Below are 26,227 nucleotides of genomic sequence, written 5' to 3'. Positions count from 1 at the left end.
AGTCAGTAAACATGGCTTTACACATATGCAGTTATTACAGTAACATGCACAAGTTGATATTCAGTGCCCAAGCATCTGTTCACTTGCTCCTTCACCTTAACTGAATGCTTCTGATGTGGAAGTTTACCCTCCCACTTTCCTGACTGATTAAAGCTGTGCATTTTTTATCTAATTAGCTGACTATAATCAGTCTATAATTTTCCCAGACTTGGCCCAACTGAAACAGTAGGAGCAAACAATTCTAACTGCAGAATGGACACTTTAGTGAATGGAATTCTTCATCTTAACCTCTAGGGCTCTTTCAAGTACTTAGTACTATGAATGTATAAGTGGTGGGGTTATTATTGTGTAAGAAGACGGAAGGAAGGAAGGAAGGAAGGAAGGACAGAAAAAAGTCCTGGAAATACTTAATGGGAAAACATTTCATATATTAGGGAAACATATAAGCTTGTATGCTGATACAATACTTGATACGATGAAGCTGGAAGAGGAAGCTGATCAAATGAGTATTTTTCCAGTTAAGGAAATGTTCTAGTCATCTTCACACAAACGCAATGCTGACTTGACAAAATCTGCTGAGCATTAGCAGGTTCAACATTTTACATATGAATGATATGCTTTAGAATTTTTAAATATACCAGCAAATGTGCATGTAGCATCAGATTAAAAAACCCTGTATTACAATGGTGCAAAAAGATCGATTGAAAAATACATAAATTAATTTTGGCCAACCTTTAAAACTTTTTTTGGAACCTCTGGCAGAAGTTCCTGAAGTTGATCAAAGCTTGCAAGAAACAACCTGTTCAGCGAAGATCCCTTCTTCAACATAAACTGAGCAACAAGAGGGTTGATACATGGAAAAGTAAGCAGGCATTTCTCTGTCTGGAAATTGAAATTATTTTGTTAGATTGATATCTGACAAACGTTTTTCCCCTTTTTTTCTGTTTCTACAGAATGTTATCCGTATGAATAGGTCATACAGTATGCAGTCATAGAAACAGTCATAGAAACAGAGGTTTCAAACAGTGCACTTTTGTATCCCAGTGAAAACTTTTTTTTTTACTACAGATGTAACAGTGTATCATTTTTGCGAAAGAGTAAGTTCTGTGTAATAGTTTGACAAAAAGCAAGCACAGTCTAAAGATACCGCTATTCTAAAGGATGAAACCAATGAATCGTGTGAACTTGATTTGAAAACCCATTACCGGATTTACCGTTTATTCTCCATTTTGAAGAGAATTGCCTAAGTCAAGACAAACTGACAGAGCTGGTTTTGTTTTACAAAAGTTACGTTTGTTAACAGTAATGGGACAGGTGCCGAAAGCAGGAGTTTCTAGGGGGAGGTTGAATGTCACACAGAGGGCAGCAAGTTGAGAGCTGTAGCATTTTAAGAATGTCAGCTTCTTCTTGACTTTCATAAAGCTCTGCCCTCAACAGATGCCAGGATCTAATACCTTAACAGAGACAAAATACAGTCAATGGGTGCCCTTGTTTTTTTACCAGTATCCTTAATCTCAAAATTGGAAAACCTATAATCCAATATCCTATGCTTGAAAGGCCATGCCAATACCTGCTTTAAAATGCTTCTGAATTTTGCAAAAGCCAAAAAGGTTCTCGGCTTTACAAGAGTTCAAAGCTTCCACATAAAACGAACAAATCCATATGTTTAATCCAAAAACCGTAACAAATGAGTTAAAAAACATTGTATATTTGACTGTGATTGATGGACCTGTTCCAGCATATGTTGTAAATATCCAATATCAACTACTGCATGAAAAGTTAAAGTTCTACTATCCTGTATCAAAGCAAGTCTGTAAGCAATGCCTTTTTCAGTAATGGATCAGCACTGATGAATTTGGCTTCCTGCCCAAGTGAGCCATTGTATGTTTATCTTTTAAAATTTGGATACTTTTTTAAACTCTGTGCCTACAATTGTAGAACTGTACACATTGGTTGGTGGATGTGGAGGATAAACTTCTCTACTGGTTAATTGTGAAAGCATGGGGAAAGTCCAAGTCGCACCTAATTGTGCTGGCAAGGATGACAGAAACATTATATGTGTATGTGTGTATATATATGCATATATATAAAAATAGGCATGTATGTATATATATATAAAAATAATGCTTATTTTAATAATATATTTTAATAATATATTTTAAGAGAACAACAAAAAAAGCCTAGAATTTTATGAGTCTGAGAAAAAGGAAGAAAACAGTGTAATTTAATGGAAAGAGAAGCAAACCTCAGATGGCAAGACAGAAAGCCAGGATTTGTCCAACCACTCATGAGGACTGATATTAGATGCTATGAAATTGTTGTCAGCAATCTGACGAATTACCAGTGCTGTCTCTTCAATCCCTGGCATAAGAACTACCTACAAGTGATATATAACATTTTTGGTTAAAACTTATACTAGGGAATGTCTTAATTTTCTACAGAAGTTAAATGGGAAATCTTAAAGGTGACCCTGAACACAACAGCTGGTAATGTGGAGTAATTAAACCTGATCCATGCTATCATGCAGAGGAACTCCAACCTCTGGCCACTAGCCTGGCCACAAATTACACTCCTTATTTATGCAAATCCTATGTTTATCCTGTAGGTCTTCTATATGTGATCACGTTTTTACCTTATAAAACAGGTAATTCTGACACGCCTGATATTGCTTAAGAAGATGTGTAACACTTTGAAGGTGTAAGTAATTTCCACATGAACTACACTGCTGCGTACATGGAATGAAAAAACTTTTGTCCTCTCTTTAACCTTCATTTAAGCAGATAATTTTGACACAAATTTTAATATGCAAATAAGTAAAAAATTGCCTAAAAAGACATTCCTTCAGGCAAAAGAAATAAGTTACAGACATAGACTTTGTAAACCAAATTAAACTTTTGTCCAATTTCTTAATGTTGATTATTCTAGATACTGGATTTTCTTATTCATAATGAAAAAAGTTGATTTATCTTGCCACATTAAAAAAAAAGCAAACTAGCCGACAGCAGAGAAAATTACACTTTCTTTTGTTCTACTACATTAGCAACATAATACTAATCTGAAACTTCAAATTAAGACATAAGCAGGATTAATACATGTTCTAATAATTTATAAAATTAAAGGTACAGTCTCATTTTTTGACTCCTCATCATAAAAACACTACAGCTGCTACTTGCATCTGATTCAACTTGTACTGGATTTAACACAGTCTTTTCACTGACTTCAGCAGTTAGATCACTGACTTCAGCAGCACTGAATTAAGCTCTTCTCTCTTATTTTAGTAATATCGAGCTATTTTATGTTTTTGATGTAGAATGCATACTTGATTAAGCACTTTAGAAATATCATACAGTGAAGATTAAAACAGAAAGGTTGTTACCAAAAAAATTACCTTCACTTCAAAGTCTTCTGACTTCTGTGTAAGTTCAATTAGAGTGGCATAAATTAAGACAAGGTTAAGCAGAGTATCTCCCCTGAGACTGTACCTATAAAACAGTGCCATTGGACCATTAATATTTAATACGCATATGAAATAATTCCAAAACTTTTGTTCCATGTGTTAATAAATGTCTGTTTCATTTCCTGGAATTCAGAATACTAGCACAGTTTGAGCATTAGAAAGGAGAACTAGTACACATGAAGTGACTGAGTGCCGAAGGATGCACTGTGAGGAAGAAAATGGAGTCAGCCCACAGCAAAGCAAGCCTGGCCTGAAGCAAAAGGACTGGATCAGGGTCAGTCACTGGAGAAAAATCATACAGAGAGGAAAGGTGGTGCATGGAAAATTTACCACTTGTTCATAGAAAAAAATCTTACAATAGGTAATAAAGCAATGCTTATGAACTATATCAACAAAAGCTGTGCTTCCATAGCAAAAGTACTGCTGATGGATTGGAAGAACACTTGAAGAACGTCTCCCTGTTGCAAATGATATACAGTGATGCTAACACAGTAATTCATAACTATGTATTTGTAGGGGTTAATTTACTTAAACAGGTGTAAAGAATAATTCCAGTGGTTAATATCCTTAGTCTTGTGAAATTTCTGGACCTGTTGATTTGAAATACACCTCACATTAGCATTACCTGCCTCAAATCCTGTTATTTTATAACAACCATTTCTTTATCTCTTGTGTAAGAGAAAAAAGATCCTAACACATAAAAACCATCTTCGCTAACTTTTTTGGGGGTCTCCAGTAGTCACTGTTACTTCTACCATTCCACTGATTTTTTCAGTAGGAGCATGACAACACTGTAACTAAGAGAAAGTCAAAAGCACACTAGAACCAATATTCATATTGTTCTAAGAGAAATGTGTTCCTACAGAGAAATTCAAAGAACAGAGACTGTTAGCTTGTTCTAATAAGCAGCTTCCTTTAGTGGTAAGTTTATTTAAAAAATACCAAGGTAACAAAAGAATTTCATAACTTACTCTAAACTCAGTCTTTCTCTGGAATAGAAAACAATCCAACAGCATGTATATTGGAGGGATAATGCCATCAGCTTCGATAATACATTGTCACAGGATTTCTCATAATTCAGTTCTTCCATACTCTACCATAAAATTCATATAAAAAGTAAAATGAAATAAATATATTACTATGGCTGTCACAAGCTTTTAAGATGCATCGTAGTATTATGTAGAAGTTAGATCAAGCATAAATACAGATAAATAATGTAGGTATTAAAGACATATCTGGGAGTCAGGAAAATTAGGATTCCCAACTTTTATTTTGTTTGATCTTTAAAAAGTTGATTCACTGCTTCATACCTTTTTCCCTCCTGTAGAAAGGAAACACTGCTACTAACTTTTTAGGATGTTCTTAAGATTTTTGAGAACTTTAATAATGCAAAATACTGCTATAAACCTCTGAGGGACTTACTTAACCTATACAAATCATATTATCCCTACCTTGAATATGTAAAGTACAAGACCGCTAATTGCAATAGCATTTGCAGTAGCATGTAGGAATGTCTGTGTTGTGCTTGCAATATTAATTGATTATTTGATTCTTTATCTATCTTTCAGTAGCAGTTCTTCTACTTATAAAGTCATCTGTCTTGCTGCATACCAGAATTCAAATATTACACTATTGTCTAAACTATTACTTTTTATAAAAAGTAGGACAAATTATTCTCTAGACTAATTCAGATAAGTATGTGAAATGGGAGGAATTAACATGCACACTGCTAAGAGAATATAGTCACAGATATATTTAATTGGTTATTACAATATTCCTTTATACAACCCTATTTTCAAGTATGCATCCTTTAACTATATTTAATACAATCCAATTTCAGGTCAAATGTTACACTTCTGTGAATAAATGTAGGTACAGACATGAGAACATCTTAAAATAGTCAAACTGGCACAGATAGAATTTTAGAGTTAATGAATTTGGAAATAATTTGTGTTGTGAAACAATGCATGAATTAAATATGACTACAAGGAGGAAAAGATACATTAAAAATCTGCAGCTATGGCCTAGAAGTGACCCAATGCATAACAGAATTTGGAGATACTAGTTTCATTTTGTACCTGCAAAAAGATAGCAGTACATTCATCTATTGTTAACACAACATATCGATCTGTACTTCCAAAGAGCCTTAACGAGTAACTACTGCTTCTTTCAACAAAGGCAATGCTGTACCTGAAGAAGTAAAATTATTTTATTAAATCTCAGTTATGTAAAATAATAAGATTTTCTTAAAGGAAATGAATAACACACATCTCGATGCAATTTTTTAAATTACACAGTCTTTTCATGCCTTGATCTTTCACAAATGCTCAAGTTCACTTTAGGACACATTCAAAGAGTACACATCAATGAAGTAGTGACTTAATGAAATATAACTGGATTAATTCAATTATGTTGCTAACCACACTGAATATAACCTTGACAGACAGCCTTTGAGCTTACAAAAAAAAAGACGTAAAACAGATAAATCAAGAAAATATACTTAGATATTCCTTTTGAGTAATTAAATGTATATTGCATTTCTTTTCTTCCTTTCATGATTGTGCAGCATAGTTTCCGGAAAGCAAACTGAGTGAAAACTCCCTGACTGCCATTGGTATGACCCTAAATTTTTCTGAGTGAACAAGAACAGCCAGCAGCACAGTCTCCTGTTTCCAGCTGTGTTAGCAAAGACTCACTGAATGAATATCACATGCTTAGGGCTGTCGGGGAGTCTTAGCTGGCTAAGGGGGGAAGTTGAGAAGAGATGATTGTCACACTACTTGGCCTCATCTGTAGGAAACACAAGAGACCTAAACCTGAATCTGCCTGAAAGCAGTAAGTCCTCTAGAAATTTGTATGGACAGTGTATTCAGATAGTAACAGAAAAGTGAACTCTAAGCTTTTCTGAAACTATATAGCTCTTTGCACACCTGTTTAATTACTTCATCACTGCTAAAAGGAGCTAGTGAGAAAGTACCAAAAAACATTCCTGGCTGTTTAGCTTATGGCCAGGCTGAACAGAGAGTTCAAACAGGTGAGAGTTTAAAAGTACATGTCAAATTAAATGTTCAAATTTTAAATGTCAAACATACAATTTTTGGTTTTTTTATTGAACTGTAATTAGACACAGCTCAAAAATGGCTTCACAGCTGACTCAATGATACAGCAAGGACCAAAACTGGCATGTCTCTTCAGCAACACGGTGAAATCAACCATCTGTATCTCTGGCACTATGGTTAAGAGATGCTGCTGCTCTGTCCCCTATTTCTTTCTTTTTTTTTCCTCCATGTGATAAAAGGTACTTTTATCAGGTATTTATTACTGTGAAAGCAAAATTCAAGAAAATTATGTCGAAGAAAATAATGCACATGTGCAATGATTTACAAACATGAAATTTTTTGTACAGGATAAAGAGTATTCAAAACTAAGTGAATATTAGATCTGAATTTTACAAATAAAGTAGTCTTGTTTTTAACTTAGCCTCTCCCAAAAGCTGTGATGCATCAGAAAATGAGACTGTTTCTCTCTTGTTGTTTTTTTAGCATAGCTCTGGTAGTTAAAAACCAAAAAATCTAAAGCAATTTTTATGAAGAATTAAATAAAAAGTCTTCCAACCACCAAGAAGGACTAAAGCAAAAACTGTTTTGGGGTAACATTATGATTTTCAGGGAAAAGTAGACAATTAAAAAAATTGTTTTGATTAAAAGTGCCAGTGCAAAATAAACAAATCGTCCAATTCCATTCTGGTTGACATCTGGGTGAATCTATAGAATTAAGCTATCAACTCCAGCAGAAAAATTATCTTCTTGTCTCTTAAAATGCTAATAGTGTAATTGCAGTAATGTACCTGATAGCCAAGTAGATGGCTACTACATGATATAGTAGGACAAGATGTATGTCCTGGAAAACTGAAAATAAATAGTCAATAAGTTTAAATAGGTTACTTTCACTCACTTGGATTCCAAAAGCTGAAGAATATCTGGCATATTAAGAAGATCTTCAGTTGTCAGAAATACATACGGAATCTGTACCTCCAGAAGAAAGGAACCAGAGTGATTCCCTGAAACATTTTGTATACGTAAGATAATAGTTTCATAAGCAAAAAATTAAAGATACATTTAGGTATTTAAATAGACATATCTTTTTAAAATGCAGCTTTTATTCATCTCCATTAAAATGCTTCCATTATATGTTTTTTTTTCCCCAAAATTAAACTCTTCTGAATCTCTTTGAAATTAAGATTTAATTTATATTCCTTTAGATCTACACTAATGTTCCCTTAGATGGATAGATACAGCTTGTAGTTTAGATCTACACCAACATTCCCTTAGATGGATGGATACAGCTTGTAGTAACTGTAAACAACCTGTGAACTTGGCACGAGTCTTTTATCAACCAACATTTACTACTATACCCTGGCCAAAACTAAGCTCACACCCTAAGAAAAACACCTTCTTATCTTGCTGTATAGATAAATCAGCCCTGTTTGCTGGTCTGCCTTCATAATTTATTACTCATTCTCTTCCACAGGCACATGAGTGTAACATTTTAGGGAACAGAAAATGCTTTCCTTTCATATGCCAGCCCAATTGCTTATCACAATTCTGGAGCGCACTTACTCATGTGTATTGTTTCAGGGAGGATGGTTTTAAAAGTCATGTAAGTAACGTTCAGATTTTTGCACATATTTTTCCAGCAAGAGTTTTCAGAATAATCATATTCCATTACTAATGAGAAGTGTGTCCAAGGGAAGTCAGCTCCAATCTGCTGATTATGTACAATAGCACAGGAATATCTACTAAAGCTTAAAAAACCAACAAAATATTAATAAAATTAAGTTCAGGTAGAATTACCGTCAGAACAAAATAAACACAGTTTTACTTTGAAGAATGACCACTGTTTAAAGTCTGTTTACAAAAAAAGTATTTACCCTTCCTGAATTTAAAACTGTAATTTCTTTAAAAATTAATTTAAAAATTAAAAGCTGTACTTCCTCCCGTCCAATTATCTAATTGAAGTATTCATATTTTCCCGTCATGTCATAATTTGCCATTATTTCTCTCATGCCCTTTTCTCCCCGCCCTTTTCTCCCCACCCTTTTCTAAAGCATGCAAAACAAACGTGTTTTTCTACACATTTTTCTAAACAAGTTTTCCTAAAACATGTAAAACAAAATAAAAAGTTAAAAACACGCAATTGCGTGTTTTCTAAAAGTTCTTCTGAGCCTCACAACTAAGCATTTTACTGGAGTGTGGACAAAATTAATCCCTCTCAAAATGAAGCTGTAGATCTATATTCTGAACTTTTTACTCCAGACTGAAAAGTCCCATGGAAATGAACAAAAGTAACAAAAGTTTCATTGATGTTAGTCCCGAGTAAAGACTTTGTTCTCAAAAATCAAGAATTTAACTTACTTGCTTATGATATCTTTATAACCCAAAATGGTTCCTTTTTTCTCAGAATCCAAATCCACAGCTTTTAAACCTGCATAAAAAGAATTAAAGCCTTAATCAAACAAATGAGCCTCTGTGGGTATGAATAAATGCACAGCAGTAAGTAGCAAATGTGGAACAACACAGGACATGAAAATTTTATCTATTACTTTGTCTTAGATTAAGCCCTGCACAATTTCAGTTTGTATTGTACTGGTGGGTATAATGATTTAGAAACTTCCATTTTTGAACCCAAGAAAGAAGTAATGTGAACAAGTTTCATGTCTCTCAAACTCAGAACCCAATTACCTTAAAATAAAAAATTACAGGCTAGTGCAAAAGGAAGCATCTTTGTCCCTTTATCATTTAAATTCCTTTACACTTCCTGTATAGTTCAAGTTTTACAAGTATGACTGGAAGATGTAGTTAAAAAGGGATATTTGTATAACACAAATGCCTCTCTTCAAAAGTTTAGTTAGTTGGATTGACCTGTGTTTGCAACTAAGTCTTAAGATCTTAAAACAAATAAAATACTTTTCATTAAATATTATTATTAGTAAAAGCATTGTGAACATGCCTCCTCCCTTTCAAAACATTCTAAAAGACAGGCTTTCTTCTCTTAAGAGCACAGGAAATTTAACTTTATTTTTAAAAGCAAAAGAACAATACAATACATGACACTGTTATATAAGGTTCAAGCAAGAAGGAGCTACAAAAATGGGTTTTAAAAAGCAACATGAAAGGAATCAGTGGCTTGCTCTAAACATAAGTACAGGCTCAAACAACAATCTTTCTGAAACATGTTTCTTTTACCAGCTGAATCTGCGATGTTGAACAAGCTTGTACAAAAATTACTCACAGGTAAAACGATGAATTCATGAAAGTGTTGTTTGTATCAGTGTGGGGCTGGGGTACTGGCAACAGTAGTTTTTTTCCCTTGAGTTTAATAGATCGCTACAGCTTATGCTTACATATTTAGGAAATTAGCAAACAAGGTCAGCAACAGAGAGCTACAGGAAATTATGATCTGTACCTAACTACTTTTTTAAGGTTTTATGCTAGGCAGCATAGTTAAGACTTCTAAATTCTAACTGCTCTTAATAAGCTTGCAAGGAAGAAAACTTGTGACCACCTAATGTGATGGAAAAGGACTTAACTGCAAGGTTCAAGCAAACGACTTGAACTTCACTCACAGACTTAACTGCAAGGTTCAAGCAAACGACTTGAACTTCACTCACAGACTTAACTGCAAGGTTCAAGCAAACAACTTATTTGAACTTCACTTACAGACTTAACAAGCCACTATTGCAGGTTTTACAGATACAATGGAGGAATGCACTATTCCAATTTTTAAGGCAAGAGTAGTACATTATTACAACCACAAGCAATTCACAGACAACCACAAACGCATTTGCAAACTTAAAGCACAAACAATATTCACTTACCCCTCCAGGTAAGGGCTCTCAATCCCAGGGAAGTTACCTTGACCGGTGACCCGATCAAGGCGGGGAAGGGTTTCCTTCACAAGCCAACTGTATAGTCAGAGAAGTGACTCCCCCCATTTCCAACCTGAATCTTAAAGTTTTTATCCCCTGACTTGTGGAATGGTGTGTATGACTATGTCTGAGTGGATTATGATATATGCCTAAATGGATTATGTATATCTGAGTGGAGTTTCCCCTTATCTTTCCTTCATTGGTCTGTGATTGTTTGAATACACAAGGTTGTCATTTGAAACTGAAGCTGAAACCCTCCAGGTTTTGGGTTTTTTTAAACCTTGCCTCCTCAGCAACTGAATGGTGGTTGGATTGAGACTCAGGGCATACTATTTGTTAAGGGATTTCAAGGCTTAGTTCAGGTTTTGGTTCTTTGAATGGTGCAGCCACTGCCCTGTTTACTTTAGGGTTTATCAGACAACCCAGGGCTAAGCTGTCTACACAGCTCCCCATGAGTCGTCTCTGCAGAGAGACAGGGCCTCAAGGCAATCCAAGGCTGGGTCACTTTTGTAACCCCCCATGAGTCGCCTGTGTGCACTAGATATGGTGAAACTTGTTTGAGAACTATGAGCTGGACAATCCACATACCACCGATCAGCTAAAAACAATGAGACAATCTGACCAAGACAACAGATGCAATTATAATTGGGCAATGGGCTGCCCACATCTCCTTAGTGTTCTGTTAAATAAATCTTTGACTTGACAGATGAACTATCATTCCCTTGCAGAACAGAAAACATTACACCAGAACTCTTAATCAGGGGAAAATAAAATTACAAGAAAGAAAAAAGGCTGATGGAAGAGCAAGGAAACAGAAAACAGTGAGAAAAGTGTATAGAAAGGTTCCTGATGAGGAGGAAAGAGAGAAACACCTGCAATAACCATACAAACAGGAATGCAGCGAAGCACAGAATAACAGCCACTTTTTCTTTCAAAAATACACATAAAAATAAATATTTACCTTCTACTCTAGATAAAGTGTGAATGAGGGCAGCTTTTTCTCTCTCAGAGTCCATCCTTATTATGACTAGTATCTGGAAGAAAAGTAAAAGAAGCTCTAGTACTGTAAAAAAATTGCTCTTTCAGCCTGCATACATCTATCTTTCTCCTTTGCACAGAAAACACAAGATTGACTAAGTAGGTGGCAAAAATGGAAACCTTGGAGTTTTCCAGAATGACAATCATAGAATCATAAAACATCTCAAGTTGGAAGGGATCCATAAGGATCATTGAGTCCAACTCCCTGGTCCTCACAGGACTACCTAAAACTAAACCATATGACTAAGAGCGTTGTCCAGATGCTCCTTAAACTCTGACAGGCTTCATGCCATGACCGCTTCCCTGGGGAGCCTGTTCCAGTGACCAGCCACCCTCTCAGTGAAGAACATTTTCTTAATGTCCAGTCTGAACTTCCCCTGATGCAGCTTCATTCCATTTCCTCGTGTCCTATTGCTGGTCACCAGAGAGAGATCAGCACCTTCCCCTCCACTGCCCCCCTTGAGGAAGTTGTAGACTGCGATAAGGTCACCCCTCAGCCTTCTCTTCTCTGAACAAACCAAGTGACCTCAGCCGCTCCTTTTAAGTCTTGCCCTTGAGGCCTTTCACCATCTTGGTTGTCCTCCTCTGGACCCTCTCTTAATAGTTTGGTGTCCTTCCTATATTGTGGCATCCAACACCGCACACAGTCCTCGAGGTGGAGCCGCACCAGTGCAGTGTAGAGTGGGACAATCACCTTCTTTGACCAGCCAGCTATGCTGTGCTTGATGCACCCCAGGACATGGCTGGTCCTTTTGGCTGCCGGGGCACACTGTTGACTCATATTCAACCTGCCATCAGACCAACCCCCCAGATCTCTTTCTGCAGGGCTGCTTTCCAGCCTCTCATCCCCCAATTTGTATGTATAACCAGGATTGCCCCAACCCAGGTGGAGAATCCAGCACTTGCTCTTGTTAAATTTCATACGGTTGGTGATTGCCCACCTCTCTAGTCAATCCTGATCTTTCTGTAGGGTCTTTCTACCCTTGAGGGAGTCCACAGCTCCTCCTAATTTGTATCATTGGCAAACTCACTTAATGTACATTCAACTCCTGAGTCTAGATCATTTATAAAAACATTAAAGAGCACTGGCCCTAAAATTGAGCCCTGGGGAACCCTGCTGGTGACTGGCCTCCAGCCCGATGTAACCCCGTTTAGTACAGTTCTTTGAGCCCAACCCGTCAGCCAATTGCTCACCCAACATATTATGGACTTGTCCAGCTGTGTGCTTTGTCCAGAAGGATACTGCGAGAGACTGTGTCAAAGCTTTGCTAAAATTCAAAACTACCATATCTACTGGCTTCCTTTGGTCAACTAGATGGGTGACCTTGTGATAAAAGGAAAATAAGTTGTCTAAGCAGGATGTTCCCCTTGTGAACCCATGCTGGCTACAACAAATGACTGCATTGTCTCTCAGGTGCTTTTCAGTAACTCCCAGAATAACCTTCTCCATAATTTTACCAAGCACTGAAGTGAGACTGACAGGCCTGTAATTACAAGGGTCTTCTTTCTTGACCTTCTTGAAAACTGGGACATTTGCCAGCCTCCAGTTGACTGGGACCTCTCCAGAGTCCTAAGACTTCTCAAAAATAATGGAGAGAGGTCCCACGATGACGTCAGCCAGCTCTTTCAGTACCCTGGGATGAATCCCATCAGGCCCTATAGATTTATGCATATCCAGCTGGAGCAGCAAGGCTCGAGCAAATTCAGGGTTGGCTGGGAGTTTATCATCCCTTCGGTCATGGTCTTCCAGCACAGGGCTCCAGGGGTCCCAGGGCCCATCATCAGTGTTGAAGATAGAGGTAAAGAAGGCATGAAATGTCTCTGCCTTGTCTACTTGAGGTGACCGACCTCATCAAGCAATGGGCCAATGTTATCTCTGATTCTCCTTTTGCTGTTAACATATTTAAAAAGCCCTTTTTGGTGTCCTTCACAGTGCTGGCCAGCTTGAACTCAAATTGAGCTTTGGCTGCACGAATTTTCTCCCTGCAGTGGCAAACAGCATCTCTGTAGTCTTCCCATGTCACCTGTCCTTGTTTCCAATGTCTGTACACTTTCCTATTCCACCTGGAAAGTTCTAGAAGAAGATCCCTGCTCAGCAAAGCTGGCCTTCTGCCCTACTTGCTTTACTTCCCATACTTTGGAATGGCCTGCTTCTGCACTCATAAGAGATGGCTCTTAAAAAGTGACTAGCATTCATGGACCCCAATACCTTCAAAAGCAGATTCCCAGAGGACCTTACTAACTAGCTCCTCCAGCAGCCCAAAGTCTGCTGTCCCCATATCCAGGGTCGAAGTTTTGCTGGCATGTTTTCTCCTATCACCAACGATTTGAAACTCAGGTGTATGTGTGCATTATCACAGGAGTTGGAGAAATATTACAGAAGGCATCAGTATAGGAATTCAGTTTTATGAACAAAGCTGTTCTAGAAGAAATCTTAAACTGGAATATTTGATTCAAAGTAAAAATGCTGTTTAAAGTTATTATCTAAAGACATTATACCATATTATTACTGTTGCACTAGAGAGATTATTACTGTCGCACTAGACAGATTATTACTGTCATGTTAGAGGCATTATCCTTATGGAGGTAAAACTTAAACTGAAGATATCCAGAGTTCAGCCTGCAAGATGGTGATGTACTGGAGGGAGGTACTAGCTGTACTGCTGAACTAATTAGAAAGATTTTCCAGACCATAGATGGAGCACACTGAAGTGTTCCTGCCAGAGATCGCTTATCTCTGAGATTCATTAAATACTGCTTAAGATGAAAACTTTGAAAAAGATTAGAATCTACCAAACTGACATAGTTTTAAAAAGAATCACTACCAGAGAAGGTGTTTACCTTGTCCACCATTTCAACTGATACAAACTGAACTTCTGCTATGTAATCAGAGTATGTGAAGAAGAATATGTACATACATACAGGATTTACACCGTACTTTCAGACGGGATGACGTCTGAACCTTTATGCTATTGTATAGACACTTTTCATGGTGCACACAAGGTAAGATTTTTAAGGAGGCACATGGCATTGTCTAACTCTTAAGACTTACAGATGCAAGATAATTATATATGTAAATATTAATAGTGTGTTAGATCTTGTCTGAAAAGAACTTCTGGGTATTGGTCAGCCTGACAAACTTAAGGCAGATTTCCATTACCATATGTTGGTGCACAGAACAGCCACCTGACAACCCACTGGATCCTTTCAAAATAGTTTTGGACAGCAACTGCATTTTAAAATGCAGACCTGCTTTTCCACACGATACAACAGTGTACTCATGACATGTTGTTGTGAGGTACATGACACTTTTAGTCGTGTTCTATCTAATCATGAGTACAAAAGACAATGAAACAAAGAGTAAAGTTCAGTTATTGTACTCCATTAGCAACTTCTTGCTTACAAAGGAAACATCCCATTATAATCCTGCATCAAGAAAAATTTTGGCTAATAAAAGGATAACCAGATAATCATATTTCACATCAATTAACTGATGCTAATGTGATGTGATAGAACAGGAAATGGCTTATTCAATACAACTTTCACTTCTTATTAAAACTGGTATACTCCTGCCTATTCTGGCTCATTGAAACCTGTCCTGAAAGTTAGGGAACAGTAAACAATCTTATAATTGTGAATAAAATCATATATATTCTTACATTGCATGGGTATGTGTGCATGACCTTAAGTTTAGGTCAAGCAAGTAAGTCAAAACTTAGGAGAGTTACAGTTAAAAATTTTAAAAATCATATATAGGGAAGTTCAGAACAAAAGCAAAATAGTGACAGAGCTGACATTAAAATGACAAAGTTGTCATATGTCTCCTAGTACAGCATAATCCTATTAACACAAAGCAAACTGTGTTACTCTTAAGAAGAAGAAAATGATGCTGAAATCAGCTTAGAGGGTCTATTGAAGGACAGACACCAAGACAATTAACACCATTTTGTTTTGGGTGCTTCATTTCCATTTTAAATTCTAAAAGGGTGTACAATAAGCTATTATTTTTTTCTTCTCAGGAAAATTTAATCCAAAGATGTTCAGAGCTCTTAGTGCAACTCTTAAGAGAAACAAAAGGAGAAGAAAGCTCCAGGAAGTGAAGCATGGAAAGAAGTTAAAATAAATGAAAGTAAGCTTGAAGATTCATCTTTTTTGGCTGTGTGTTCAGCAGCATAAATTCTATTTCAAACAGTCAGGACACTTAAAAAATTATATATTCTATCCCTTCTGTTTCGTTATGTGATAGGTATTTGGTAAATAAATAATAAATATTCTGCAAAGGAAAATGGTGGTTTGCACTGCATGGTATCACCCAAAATATTCACATATCCAGAAAAAAAAATATCTTTGGATAACTTGAATCTCCTCCACAACTCTATCCTCCATGCTGTAACTATGACTCCCAGATATTTGCTTCTTATATAATTATAATGCCAGGAGATTGGCCTGATACATGGCTCAAGCAGAGGTCGTCTATGGATAACAATACCCATACACTCCATGGTGTGTGCGCTCTGAGCCACACCTGTACAAGTACACAATCCTGACTTGCGCTATGATTCTCTTTGCACCAGAAGATTGAGGCCTTCAAATAAAAGGTTATAATATAATTTTCAGTAAGTGATGTGATACAATATACTTACCAGGGAAACAAAACCACCTGCAACAAGATCAAGCCCTGGCAATGTTAAAACTCATATGCATGTCATTTCAGTCATGCAACAAGGGGAGATTTCATCAAAGAGAAACCTGCACTGCTCCTGATAGAGGTCTTAAACTGTATGTTACCCTTATGTAACAGATACTGTGAGTTGGAAAGGTAATTATAAGACTTTCTTCCATAAATCAACCCTTGTTGAAAGATGGTTTTATAATCATTCACATAGTTTGGAGCAGTTTTGTCTGCTTAGAGAAATTGTTTACATTGTTAACCTTAACACTGTGTTTCTCTCCACAACTTTGCATCCAATTTAACATTTGACACTGAAGCTCTGTTATTTTGGGATTTGTTTCATGCTTTTTCTGGCTGCTGTACTGTACAATCTTCAGCTGCCTCCATATGTTATTCAAACAGGATTCCAAGATGTTTTTATAGATATCCTTTGCCTCAGACAAATAACCTGTTAACATAGCAACAACAGAAATAATTGCAGGGACAAAAAATAATTGCCAAGGTTTGTGTTTAATCTACACATAAATTTAAAATTTATGTGAAGGTATCTTGCACAAAAAAGATGAAAATTTAATGGCTCACCAATATGGAAGGATACTATTACTACTTATCAGGTACATAAGTGGCCTTTATAAAACTGCTATACCTCCTGTAGTATCTGCTATATGACTCCAGCTAGAATTATAGAATGTTGCATTCTATAGCTGCAAATACCAGCCAGCAGCACTGTTTTATTTAACTAGTCTATATGGTTTATACTGAATAACAACTTTATTTGTATTCCCACTGTCGAAAGCTTTACTTGTCCTGTGTTTTCACCACTCTTCATATTATCACAACTATTTCTCAACTATGATGCCTTTTGTATGTAACATGAACAATGATGGGGTTATTTGAAAAGGTATAAAGAAAAAATACATCTAAGATAACTATGTGACGAATCACACAGCACAGCACAACATCACAACAATAGTGAAGACTACAGGGCCTACTTAGTATCTGGCTCAATTTTCTAAGTTTTTTTCAGATCTTTTTTACTTGTGCAGTTTCCTTTGTGAGGTGTTGTGGGATCTGGAAGGACAGGTGCTGTGTAATTCTGAAATATCATCTAGGAGTGCTTCTGCCACAATAGAACAGAGGAGGAAGAACTCCTCATTTGTCTCCCTCCCATCCTCCTACATTGTTTATAGTAATTGTAGAAAATAATTCTACTTAGGATTCTACTTATATATTCATTCTGTATTTTTCTTCCTACTCTTTTATTGCTAGAAATATTTAAGTGAATACAAATAATTTCTTTTCCCCATAGTTCAGTTTATGGCAGATGTTTTCCATTTTACATCAATTTTAAGGAAACACCTTCCATCAAGGGATAATTCAGAGTGACTGAAGTTAGGTGCTCTGAACCACCTTATCTCCTATAAAGACAGAGGGAGTCTGACTTTCCCAGAGCATTCATAAAAGCTGACTTCAGCTCCTTATGAATCTATTCCAATAGATCTATCTGAAAATTCACAATACACAACTATGGGAACTTGACAAGCACGGCATTGTCATTTCAGGCATAAAATTGGGTTACAATGAATTTTCATATTCTAAATCTGAATAGCATAAGACCAGAAAAGCTCAAAAAAAGCTTCCATGTGAGTCCAGTGCTAAGAATTGGACTGTAACTTCAAATTCCTTGCCTCATGATATGTTAGATAATATTTTAGATTTTGCTTAAAATGCCCTCAGTTTTAGGTACCTCATTTCCAAGGAGCCTAAGAATATTTTTAGGTGGAAGTGTTCCACACTCACAGAAGGTGGGCTGTAAACAGCAAAGGACCTGCCATTTTTTCATGTTTCTCAGCTTCCACACAGAGATTCCAATGAAAATTTGTCATTCTGAGATACAAGACAACACATCATATATGTGGAAGTTGGTATGAATGTTTCTCAGGCAAGTCCATGTAATAATATGAACACTGGTGTATTAGTCATGAACTGAGCACATACACTACCAAAGTACAAACCACAGTGAATTCATTTGTAATGATGGAACAGAAATAAGGAAGCAAACAGGGTTGAATATAATATTGAAGCTATGCTGGAGGTATACCGATGGCAAAGAATCACAGCCTGTAAACACGAAAGACAGACTGCAGAATACACATAAAGCACTGGGTTTCTGGGTATCATTATTTACTACTAAAAACAAACCTAGTGCTGTGTCCAAGCCACATGTTAATAGAAGATCTCGAACTGTCACCAGCAGGTGCACCAGAGCAGCATGTCTGAACAGCATGTTCTCCTTCTCGTCTATTTTACCTTTACAAATACAAGACACAGGTGTGGTCTGTATAAAATTTCAGAAATCATGCTATACATATGTAATCAATTTAAAAGATCCTGGTATCTCAGAATTTGCATTAAACACACTTAAACAGACGTAGTCTTGAAAGGTCAGATCTGGTGGCAAATACTTTATGATATAGCATCACTTTTCCCACGTCACCTGACCCAGAGCAAGTGTCACAAAGGGAAGTGTTTTTGAAAGGTGTGTAGCGATAGGTGGTGCTTGTGGGAGGAGGGGATAACAGTTCCCCTAGGTGTGCCATTAAACCCATACTGCCTTACTGATTTTAGTAGGGCAATCTTTAAATATACATGGAAACTGATAAATTTCCCATCTTTTGGGCCACCATAGAAGCTCAGCTGTTCACATTCCTCATCTGACTAGTCAAATCACTAAATTTTTCAACAGCCCTGTAACTCCATCTAACCCATTTTCCAAACATTTCAGAACTCTTTCTAAGAAATCAAAATGGCAGATTCTCCACTAATCAATAAGCAACTTTAAAGCAGTGATAACCACAAATTGAGCTTTTCACAGAACTTTTTCAACAAATTTTAGACTATAAAAGCCACATTCTTTATGGCAAATGATTTGGACGCAGCTAGTCTTCACACATACCGTAAGAAAAATTCCTATTGTCTTCCAATACTGATCCATGTAGAGTCTTAACTTCTGATATTACCTTCCCCTACCTAATAAGTCTCTCCTGATGAGAATCTTAACCTTCTTTGAGAAGGCAAATCTGGAGGACACCTGCTTCTTCTTGGACCTACAGAGTAACTAAAAAGGTTTATAGGCTACTTATTCTGTATTATGTAGCCATTTTGAATAAATTTTCAAGGACTTGACTGAACAGAACTGAACAGTAAAGTGGAATGAGATTGGATATTGTGAAACTATTTAAAACCAGCAAGGCAATAGAAGAGTGAAGTAAGTTACCAGGGAGGTTTTGGAATCTCCTATAGAGTTAGAGAAATATTAATTAGGAATGGATTGGATATGTTAGAGTCTTCTTCATTTCTATGGACCTTCCAGCAAGAGAATTCTTATCTCCTTCTGCCTCTTTAGTTGGGGACAAAATGCAAGACCTCCCTTGCAGTTTTCTGCGTCTTCAGTGCAGGAAACAGTAGCTAAATCAACCTGACTTTTTTGGTATTTTAAACCAAGAGCAAAAAGTTTTTACTGCTTTCCTTGAGCTGTAGTCCAAAGACCCACCTTTTTCATTGGTCAATTTTGTGTTCAACAACAGTTGTTTTTGTATAACGAGGGATGGGTAAATGCTATCCATTCCTCAGAAAACACTTGCCCTTGAAAGGAAGGTCCAATAGATGACCATTTGCCTCATCAGTATTTCAGCCACGAAACACTTTCATTGATTTCATTGCTGTAATTTTAGCAATTGGTAATGTACTGCACAGCTAATCCACAAGCAAAGAGGGCCCTGAAGCTTGAATAAGTACGCCACTCGGCCCAGCTCCTATTTTAGGCTACCTTTGTATAGCATGTAAACTGCATTTGAAAGGATATAAGTTTTCTTAAATTAAACTCAAATTAAAATGCAGACTCTTACATATTTTTTTCCTTGATCTTGAGAAGCAGTACTAGTTCTCTGTATACTTTTCTCAGCAATGTTTTTCTTTCTGTGATTCACTCATACAGATATCGATACTGCGTTTCTCCCTCATGTCTGTGAAGATGGTGTTTGCTTTTTTTGTAGGCTCCCTCAAATTAAGAGAACCCTGCTGCCAACAATTTTAACATGGTAATTCTATAGATCGCAGGCTGTCATTCTGCAGAGACCACTAAATTTTTTTTTTGTTTGCCTTCTTTCTCATTTGCAATTTCATTATCATTAGTTTTACTTTGAGAAAAATACATTCAGCACAGAAAGCTGAGATAGCTAAAGTTTATCACATAACTTGTAACATAATATAAAAACTTGGCAGTAGCAGACAGCCTGCTATGTCATCCTTACAATTAGTTCTCAACTATGAGCAGTACAACTCAAAAAATAATTCAAAATACCCAATGTCTTTCTAAATCTTCCTCAAACACAGTTTGTATTTTGCTGTGAGGTTTTCCTGACCCTCTCTTTATCTATAGCCAAAAATCTTCGTAAGGGGTCACTGATTTTGCTGGCTTTTGGTATAATTTTTCTGGTTTTATAGGGTTTTCACATGCCACATAGGCAAGAAATGAAGTCAGAAAGAAACCAAATTAATATGGATTTTTTTCCTCCTCATTTCTAACATAGGCTTAGCATTTTGCATCATGCAAGTGTGACAAACAATAGCTGCTAAAAGGAAAGAAACAACAACAACAAAAAAAAATTAAACATTGTTTGATCTAGAAGCAACATTTCTGAAGCATGTCTAAAATATTTTAAAATGAAATTCAGTTAGAATACTTTTTGTGTTACAATATTCAGGTTAATAAATGTAATGCTGAAGAACTGGGAGATATTATTTTGGAAATAAAAGAGGAAATAAATTACTGTAACTCTACAAGATAAACAGCCAAAAGTTTTATCATTAATTTATCAAACATCTTGAACTTTGTGTCACCAATTAAACCTGTATTAGTATTAAAGAAGAAAAAAACATTTTTTAAAAAATATGTACCTTCTTTAAAAAGATCACTTATCACTTTCTCTTGCTGTTTTAAGAAAAACCTTGTATGATCACATTTAACGCTGTCAAAGCTCCAGTTTACAGAAGCAAGTATACCCAGATCTGTCAAATCTTTTAGAACAGGAGTGGCTGCTTCTTCCAAGAGGCAGTATGCCTGGCATTGGCTTTCTGGTTTGCATGATAAACAAAACATAATAATAAAGTTTGGTTTCATATACTACTACTCCTCAAGAATATTGAAAAGACCTAGTAAAACACAAACAACACTGACTTCTTCATGAAAGCTTTAACATTAATAGAAAAACAGTTGCTTGGCTGGGAGCCTCCTGGGTGGTAGAATTAAGCTGATCCTCACAGCAGGCAACCATGTTATTCCATGCATTTCATAAAGTGATCAAACTCCATGATGAAAAGTTAGGATTTTCTACTCCTGTGATTCCCACTAAGATTGCACTATTATTCCATTGTTCTACAGCCTTCTTCTACTTTGTAGTCTAAACTTAGACTTAGTCCCTTTATGTCCACTTGTTACTATAACTTCAACTTAAACAGCCTTTCTCCTTCCCTCATATTTAACCTCTAATATCTTTGTCTAGCAAGGCTAAACAAGCCAATCTGTTAGTCTCTTTGTGCTTTTATACTAACAGTTCTTAATTGCCTCTGGGTGGCTGTTTCACAATTCTTTCCAAATTACAACTGAATTTCTTGCTATTAGCATCCATGACAGAGCTGTCAATTGCTGAATGAATTGAAGGGGCTGTCCTTTTCCTCAGGTAAGAAGGTGAAACTCTTCCATACCCATTTTTTAAAATTATAGTTGAGTTGATCATATCAACATAATCAGAACTGTGTGATTCTTCATTTTCAAAGATTTACTTTGCAAAAATATTTTCAACTGATCTGTACAAATTATTTGACTAGCAGCTGACAACTTCACTTGGTCAATGCACTACTTCATAAGAGCACTTAATAACTTCAAAATTTTATGCATTCTAAAAATAGTTGTATGACTATGTCCAGTTTTTCAGCCTGTATGGAAATAAGTCTGATACTACAGTATTTTGGATGCCCCTTATATAATTTCATATGGGCATTCCTGTATTAATGTATCATTTTCTTTCTAAGGTGTATTTCTAATCATGCATCTTCAATGTTCCACTATTAAGTAAAATGCTTGTCTGAATCTTTCTAATCTCTGTTTTGGCTATAGCTTGGTTTTGAGAAAGATTCCTTTCCTTCATGTGCAAGACCACCATGGTGAAACACACTTTATTTCAAGGACAACAGCAGTACATGCAGTCCCAACAAACGCTACCTTTGCAAAATGCTAATTTTTATTTTGACTGCAGAAAAGCTTTAAATTTTTTTCCAGTTGCATTAAAGGAGTCTTACTTCAAAATTTATTTAAAAAAAAATTTAAAAATAAGCTTATAGCTGTTATGTGATTCTCATCTCAGATGGGAACAGATGAAAGTAACTGCTCTGCTCTTTCACTGGTTCTGTGGAAGAGACTCCCATTAAGCACATGGTTGGAGTGAATGCATTTCCATAGAAACCCAAACTAATCTGTTTTAGACCTGCAACTTTCTGGCACTGGGTGTGCTTGATTTGAGGCTGTAAAATATCTTGCATAAGTATCTTCTAGGTTCTTCTCCACCATTTCAACTGCATAACAAAATTGTTGTCAGTGCATGTTCTTTGATACAATGTGTTGAAAAGTACAACAGCAAGAGTTCACAGGGTAAGACTCAATCATGTATGAAAGAATACATGTGTTAATGACATTTCCTACCAAAATGACTGCCAATCCCTTCTGCCCCCAATTCTCTCATTTACTCTGTCAGAGAAAAAAATGCAGAATAATAATTTGAGGGTACTGATTGGCATGAAGAGATTCCACGTCTGCTGATTTAGATCAGACATAACTCAAAGTCTGTACTTTTTAGTTTGCATGCAATTGGCTTTAGTCTTAAAACAGAATTCCATGGCCTGCTCCCATACCCGTGTCAAAATAAATATCCATCTATTTGGAATATTTTCAGTCACAAGGAGGAGAGACTAAGCCTAATAATTTCCTTATTTGTCTAAGTAGTACTATTTAATATAAAATTATACTGCAAAGTTATATATAATAAAGCATATGCAAAAATAGTATACCTGATGCTTGAATATTGACTGTGACACTGTCCTCACTCTCTTTTTCCTTTTTTCTCACAGTCTCACAAACAGAACTGTCCTCTTTGTGAACATGCATATGCTGTTCTTCAGGTTGTAGCACTAAATTATTAAACCACGAGTGAACATTTAGATACAAATATCACAAAACCAGATCAATGAATAAGAAAACTGTTCTGTAAATGACTCTACATGCAGAAATATATTCAAATTAAGTAGCTTCTATGACACATACATTTTCCTTTCATGAACTTCTTTACTGTTTTCATGGGCTCATATAGTATGGAAAAACCATCGAGACACAGAGAGAGATGAGGTCCTTCACAGCCCAAGAAGTCAGGCATTACGAGGTTCCTCTTCCTTAGGGCAGAAATACAGAGCTGGGAAAATTAAGGAGGTACTATAGCTCTATAATATAGCACCATAGGATAGCTCATATGCCTTTATATGGAGAAAAAACATGTATGAGGGGAAAGATGTTGTTGACTATAAGGAGCTCAAACTATGAAAAATATCTCAGTGAGTGTGAGTAGAAAAGGCTTGGTACTGTCAGTGACCCAGAAAGAACATGGAAACTGCAAATGGCAGGAAAAAAAAAAAAAGAAAAATTTCTTATTGAAAATAACTTTTTCTCTTGTCTTATAGCTATCCTTTGCAAATTCTTAGTATTTCCAACACTCCTACCCTTCTTCTTTATAAATGACGATGCATGATTTACAGCTTCTGCCCACAAAGCTTCCTTTGGCAGCTCTACCTCTTTATTTGTGAGAGGGGTTCTGGCTGAATAGGTGTCTCCTAAATATTGCTGATTTTTTTTAGTTAAGAATGTCAGTTTCCTCAGAAAGCAAACTGATCATACAGAGACAGAAAGAAAAGAAAAAACAGGGTTTTTCCTAGTTAAGTTAAAAAAAGCTTCCTGATTTTGAAAAGCTATAACTGGGTTCAAAATTGGACCAATGAACTGTTTCTACCACTTTGCTCCTCTGTATTTTCTGAACTAAATATTATACACAATGACATCTTTAAAAAATAAGTCAAACAACAAAGACAATAGAGAAAGATTCCTACAAGCAGTGCTGGCATTTCTTATTTTCAGTTAAATTTAGAATGACCTATACGGTTCAGTGGGTTCTTTATATATCAGACAAAACTGATCTGCAGCACGGGGGTCTACCTGTAAACTTATTCAAAACTGCATTTAACTTACTTAAACCTCCACAAGCCTATTCTTAAATGTAGCATAGCTTGTCTTTCAATGCATTTGGATTTCTTGTTAGGAGCTGCAGTTCTAGTCAGAGTTCACTAGATGGTGGCATAAAACTTCAGTTCAGGTACCTTGAGCTACTTCTAAAATTGGGCTTGCTGCTCTCTAAGGCCGTGGAAGGGTTTTATGGATGCATATCTACCAGTGTCAGTAACAGATGAATTTTACCAAGAAATAATTTCTTCTACAATATTACATAAGCTTGCAATTAAATAAATATCCCAATTCTTTTCTATAGGAATTATTGCTGAAAGCTTTTATGTAACAATTTTAACCCCTTTTTTCTTTTTGTGCTGGGAGATATGACTGAAACACAGATAAAAGTTATTGTCAAAATTCTGCCATACAAGCCCAAAAAATAACAAATATTCTTGTTAAATACAACTTTATCCTGAAAAGTGAATCTGGAAATATGTCTCCTGAAATTTTGTGTCACAAATATTTCTTTTTTAAAACAAATAAGGAATTTCTTCTACTTCTTTTTCCTCTCTGCTATTTTGTATATCTGCAATGTTCAATGTACAGCCTGAGATTCTTTCATAAGCATTGTCATCAACAAGAACAGGGCTACGAAAAACTTTCTGTTTTCTCTAAGACATGTTCGGCCTCATTGTTTGATGGGGTTTGCACCAAGGTAACTGGCTCAGATGCTTCTTTCCAGTGAAAAACTTTAACTCTTGTTCATTGTCTAGGCTATGTTGGTTCTACAAAAGTAAGAGTATTGACAATTACTATTTGATAACTACAATTAATTTGATAACTACAACTGATAACTAGTATTTCTCCAAAGAGAACCCATGGACAGAAGAAATCTTCTGGAGTAAGTACCATTTAGAGTTACTTTGTCAGAATAGGAATAAACTCATGTGTTTATTTTATTAAAAAACACTTCCACCATCAAAAAAAACCCCAACCCAAACCCAAACCCAAACCCAAAGCACCCACCCAACCAAAACAAACAAAAACATCGCCTAAGATATCCAAGGGAAAAAACAAAAGGTAAGATCATTAGCTGAAAATTCAGCTACATCAAAGATCATAAAAATGTTACCATTGACCTCAAAGGATTTTTTTCCCCATAAATCCACTAGCATGAACTAGCATCTATTGTAACTGGTATAAGAGAGCAGAATTAAACCTGGAAAAATGGCAGAATAAACTGGTTCACATACCTTTTTCAGGACTACCTACATAATTTTTTTCCTCTCTTTGGATGAGTGTACATTTAGATCTCAGCATGATAAAGTTGCTCAGATCAGAATCGTTGTACCATTTTGTAGCAAGTGCAAATGATGCAGATTTTTGACCACTGGATGAATTGTCTTGTTTAGAAGACACATCTTTACAGCTGATTGATTCAGATGATTTGGGGGTTTTCTCTTCTTGGTTTAAGAAATAAATTGCCTCTTCTACCTTATTCTTTTTTATGCTTCCTCTAGTAAGCTCTTTCACAGATGTATTTTTATTGTGAATTTTGGCAGATGATGCAGGACTCATATGCAGGGCAAAGTCTTGACTTTGAGTCTGTGGTGACATGTAAAGATTAATTACTTTGTCTGACTGATGTTTTTCAGCAGAAAGCAGATCCTGGTTTGTCAAGGAATTCTTCTCTTCAAGCCATCCTAAAAACAAAATTTAATTTCTTTGCTGCAACATAGATTTTTTCTTTTCTTTCTCCTGGTTGGAGTTAACTACTTTGGATAATTATAGAGAAAGCATTTTTTA

General features: G+C 36.1%; 1 protein-coding gene across 1 annotated transcript in view; it reads right to left on the bottom strand.

Annotated features, from left to right (window-relative positions):
* Positions 1-26,227, bottom strand: part of SHOC1 (shortage in chiasmata 1) — a 58,094-nt gene that overhangs the window by 3,957 nt on the left and 27,910 nt on the right. The window contains exons 13-26 of the mRNA XM_041120653.1: positions 25,675-26,124; positions 23,221-23,340; positions 21,055-21,231; positions 18,298-18,405; positions 16,356-16,543; positions 11,347-11,419; positions 8,872-8,941; positions 8,077-8,255; positions 7,412-7,517; positions 5,536-5,647; positions 4,429-4,550; positions 3,389-3,482; positions 2,246-2,377; positions 733-882 (exon numbers count right to left, since the gene is read on the bottom strand). Coding sequence (XP_040976587.1) covers positions 733-882; positions 2,246-2,377; positions 3,389-3,482; positions 4,429-4,550; positions 5,536-5,647; positions 7,412-7,517; positions 8,077-8,255; positions 8,872-8,941; positions 11,347-11,419; positions 16,356-16,543; positions 18,298-18,405; positions 21,055-21,231; positions 23,221-23,340; positions 25,675-26,124 — 2,081 coding nt within the window. The remainder of the gene's footprint in view (positions 1-732; positions 883-2,245; positions 2,378-3,388; positions 3,483-4,428; positions 4,551-5,535; positions 5,648-7,411; positions 7,518-8,076; positions 8,256-8,871; positions 8,942-11,346; positions 11,420-16,355; positions 16,544-18,297; positions 18,406-21,054; positions 21,232-23,220; positions 23,341-25,674; positions 26,125-26,227) is intronic.

Source organism: Aquila chrysaetos, chromosome Z, assembly GCF_900496995.4.
Source record: "Aquila chrysaetos chrysaetos chromosome Z, bAquChr1.4, whole genome shotgun sequence".
NCBI classification, from domain to species: domain Eukaryota; kingdom Metazoa; phylum Chordata; class Aves; order Accipitriformes; family Accipitridae; genus Aquila; species Aquila chrysaetos.
The sequence above is the reverse complement of the archived record's forward strand: the minus strand, read 5'-3'. Positions and strand labels throughout refer to the sequence as shown.